Raw genomic sequence first — 4789 nt, 5'->3', positions numbered from 1 at the left:
TTTCTGAGTTTGAGGCCAGCCTGGTCTACAAAGTGAGTTCCAGGACAGCCAGGGCTACACAGAGAAACCCTGTCTACGAAAACAAACAAACAAACAAACAAAAAAGATGTGCATCTCTATGGCTGGCTTAATACAGAGTTTTCCAAGCTACTGGTTAAAGTTATTTCCCCTTCAATGTCACCTAACCACCCAGAATATACCTCAGAATACATCCAATTTATTTGAAATTATACTTTTCCATATCCTGTTTCTTCCTTATCCATATAAATGTCTCGACATACCTGCTGGCAGTAAGTATCAAAAAACTTAAAAGCGTATTTGTACAGAAGACTGCCAAACAAAATTATCCTCTGGTCTTGAGAGTGAAACAAAGTCTGAGCCAGCAAAAGAATAGATGGGCAAATATCCTTGAGAACCTGGAAGAGGAAGAGAGAAAAGACTAGGAAACGGTGATGTAGACCAAATGTGCTAATATCCACAGCCACCACTGCCACCAAAGAGAACAAGCTGTCGGGCCTTGTGTCATTGCGTGGACACGCTGCATTCTGCCGTCAGCCGCTGCTCTCTAGCTTTCACACTAAGCAGAGCCCACAGCCTGGTCCATGGTTGACAGACACTTGACCACTGAGTTACAGCTCCAACCCCTGCTCTCACTTCACTGAAAACAACCAGACAGTGTTTGGGTTTTGTTTCTTCCTGATGGGTCTTCTAGATGGCCTCAAACTTTGTAATCACAAGACGGCCTTGGGCTCTGAACCTTGTGCTTCCAAGTCCCAATCTAGTGAGGGCCTAATGTACTGCTAGTTTACAAAAGGAGTCTTAATTATACCCAAAATAATCCTTCACCACTCTGATTTTTCGCAAAGGATCATAAACAGATTAAAAACTAACCTTGGAGTTCAAAAAACTTAAATGATAAGCTTAACACATAGTTCCTATGTGTTCAATTAGGAACTACACACTAGGTTGAGTAGATTCTAGTTTCTTCACTCAGACATATGCCTCCCTGGTAGGCTGCTCTGTTCCAGTTACGATTTAAGTTCAGTCTATAACATTCAATGCTGCCCAAACTGAGCTTGTGTGTGTGTGTGTGTGTGTGTGTGTGTGTGTGTGTGTGTGTGTATGTATGTATGCTGGTCACCATATGACCGTGCATGTGGAGGGCAGAGGTAACCCTCAGAAGTTGTTTTCAGTAGCCATATTCACTTCTTTTTTCTTTGAGACAGGGCCCCTCACTGGGATCTGGGGCTCAGCAAATGCTGGCTGACCAGAGAGCCCCAGGGACCTGCATATTTCCACCTGCCCAGTACTGTGATTGTAAATGTGTGTCACCATGCTCAGCTTTTATATGGGTGCTGAGAATAGAATTCAGGTCTTTGTGATTGTATAGCAAGCACTTTAACAACTGAGCTATGTCCCCAGACTTCCAAACTAAGTTTGTTAAATAATTGTTATAAGAGAAGTCACCAGGTTCCACAAATAATGTAATATAGACAAGACGTTGAGGGATCCAAAATAAATCACTTTAGTAATTCCATCGTCATTACTGATACTGTCATTTTCAAAACAAAACAAAAAACAACAAAGAAAAATATAACAACAACAACAACAAAAAACCCCAGCAGATGGATCTCTATGAGTTCAGGATTAGCCTAGTCTACATACCAAGTTTCAGGTCAGCCAAGACAACATAGTGAGACTCTCAAAAATAAAATAAAAAAAAAATCAAAACACATTTTAAAAAGTTAGGTTGCGGGCTGGTGAGATGGCTCAGTGGGTAAGAGCACCCAACTGCTCTTCCGAAGGTCCTGAGTTCAAATCCCAGCAACTACATGGTGGCTCATAACCATCCATAACAAGATCTGGCACCCTCTTCTAGAGTGTCTGAGGACAGCTACAGTGTACTTACATATAATAAATAAATAAATTAAAAAAAAAAAAAAGTTAGGTTGCTAGAGAGATTACTCAGCAGTTAAGCATGTTTGCCATTCCTCTAACAACTCAAGTTGGGTTCCCAGCACTCATGTCAGGTGACTCACATTCACCTGTAACTCCAGGTCCAGAGGATCCAAAGTCCTCTTCCAGCCTTCAAGAGCACGTACATACATGTGGCATATACACACAGGGGCATGGCATAAACACATATGCAAAATAAATCTTTTTGAAAAAAGATCCAAAAGGGAAAAGAACTTGAGTTAGAGATTTCAAGATAAACTAACTTCATTAACATCTTTCTGAGAGGATGAAAGGCCATCTTAGGCTGACTCATTAATATCATCATCCCAACCCAACAAAGCCATTAATCTACTGCTCTGAAACATGCTGAGCTCCCTATCAAAGATCAATAGCAGACAAAGGTATTGTGAGATTTCCACATGATGAAGAAAATGTCAATCTATTATCTTCTTGGCATGTCTCCACCTGCACCCACTACTTCCCGTTTCTCTCACACTTACCAGGTAATGTGTAGAGAACGCACTGTCAAGCAGCTGTTCTTGAATGCAGTCTGACTGAATCTTGTTTCTCAGCAGCTTCTCTACGCCCTTCTTGGTCTGCGTGCTGGTGCTGTAGATGATGAGCAGCATCACCACATCCAAAGCCTGTCAGAGAGCAGCACACCAGAGCTCAGCTCTTCTCTAAGACACAACGATGACACTCGCTTGCCTACTCCATACCCACGGAGCTCACACACCATTCCAAAACCCAGAAACACTTTTCAGAGAAATAAAGTGCAACAACTATTATCATTTGGTAGTTCCTGAAAAAAAAAAATCAGAATATTGAGAACTTAAATTATATACTTTCAAAATTAGGAAAGGTGCTTTAAGAAAAGTTACAAAGATTATAAATGTTCATCAATATAAAGTTAAATAATTTATGATAATTGTTTTAAAAATATAACAGAGATACAAAAAAACAGTATAAGCCAATCTATTTTTGCTTGTTTGTTTGCTTTTTAACAGGGTTTCTCTGTGTAGCCCTGGATGCACTGGAACTCACTTTGTAGACCAGGCTGGTCTTGAACTCAAAGATCTACCTGGCTCTGCCTCCCAAGTGCTGGGATTAAGGAATGTGCCACCATTTCTGGCTCAGCTAACCCGCTTTTAAACACAGTAAGGCATTTCTGATACGTGGTGATGATGGTGAAGAAAATAAGCAACCTGCACTACACTAACCACAGTAGGATTATACTTCCTAAAGACAGTGTGAAAACTACACACGCATGCGTATGCACATGCCTGTTCTTATAGGAGTGCGCCTGTGCTTGTACACACACAGCTTTCACAAAAAGACCCAACATTTACAAAGGGGAGGCAGAGGCGGGTCAGTGGTTACAAGGATTTGCTGCTGCTCTAGGGGACCAGGGCTCTCAGTTCACAGCCCCATGCGGAATGGCTCACAACACCTACAATACCATCTTCAAGGAGACCCACTACACCATGCCTTAAATCCCAGCACTGCGGAGACAGAGGCAGGTTGATCTTTGTGAGTCTGAGGCAAGCCTGGTCTATGAACGAGTTCCAGGACAACCAGGGCTGTTACACTGAAAACTGACCTTGAAAAACAAACAAACAAACAAACAAAAAAACTGTTCAAAGAATATATAACTTATGTTTATATTATTGTTTATATTATGTTCTTGCTTACAAGTCTATAAAAATTAGGTATAAAGGCATCAAAGGGCATGAATTTACTTTCTGTGTAAAAACAAATAAACAATTAGATTATCACTTGCTCCAACATTATATTCAAGTAATCATGGTAGCAAATGCCTGTCACCATAGCCCTTGGGAGTAGAGGTAGGACGATCAGGGGCTCAAGGTCAATTTCACAGCTATCCAGTGAGCCTGAAGGCAGTTGGATGAGACTCTGTCTCAAAAACCTTCCTTATTTCCACTGTTTATTATATATCATAGAAACTTTTAAGACTGTCATCTAATAATTGCACACTCAACTAACAGAAATCCCACAAGACAAAAGATTCCAACTAAAGCAAAGCCTTCAGAAGAAAGAACCAGTACACAGAAGGACAGATATCAAGATTCTTCACAGAGGTCAGACATGGTGACTCCAACACATGGAAGGTGAGGCAGGAGAATCATCTTCAGTTTAACAAACACAGTGAGTTCTAAGCCATCCTGGAGTGCAGTGTTACAACATACACCCACACACAAACTAATACCACCCCACACAGAACACACATACACATAAACACACACACACACACACACACACACACACACACACACACACACCAGAATCAGAGAGAGACAGAGAAAGACACAGAGAGTGGGGGATAGATCCAGTACCACTGTTTGTCCTACAGTGGAAAGACTAACCAACTCAGGTCAGGACTACGTGGACAAAGTAAAATCAAAAAGACAACTGCACCTTGTGGAAGGAAGGCTAACCATAGACTCGGGACCTGAACTCATGACCTCGGTAGGGTACTGCTTCTTGGACTATAACTTCATGTGAGTGAAACAATCTCCTAGACCCTACTGAACACTGTAGACTAAAGTCATTTCCAGAACTAGTAGGTAAGACCAGTCACAGGCAAGTTACCCCTCTTGGGTTGCCTTCTCCACACACCCAACATTATCAGAACAGCTACGGAAGGACAGCAGCAGGAATACAAGAAGAAGGTAGGACAGCTGCAGGAACACAGAAAGAAGGCAGGACAGCTGCAGGAACACAGAAAGAAGGCAGGACAGCTGCAGGATCACAGGAAGAAGGTAGGACAGCTGCAGAATCAAAGGAAGAAGGCAGGACAGCTGCAGGAACACAA

General features: G+C 41.8%; 1 protein-coding gene across 1 annotated transcript in view; it reads right to left on the bottom strand.

Moving 5' to 3' along the window:
- The window catches only part of Fancd2 (FA complementation group D2), a 64765-nt gene that overhangs the window by 44272 nt on the left and 15704 nt on the right, over positions 1-4789 (bottom strand). The window contains exons 13-14 of the mRNA XM_021191243.1: positions 2457-2600; positions 282-416 (exon numbers count right to left, since the gene is read on the bottom strand). Coding sequence (XP_021046902.1) covers positions 282-416; positions 2457-2600 — 279 coding nt within the window. The remainder of the gene's footprint in view (positions 1-281; positions 417-2456; positions 2601-4789) is intronic.

This window comes from Mus pahari, chromosome 2 (assembly GCF_900095145.1).
Source record: "Mus pahari chromosome 2, PAHARI_EIJ_v1.1, whole genome shotgun sequence".
NCBI lineage: Eukaryota > Metazoa > Chordata > Mammalia > Rodentia > Muridae > Mus > Mus pahari.
The sequence above is the reverse complement of the archived record's forward strand: the minus strand, read 5'-3'. Positions and strand labels throughout refer to the sequence as shown.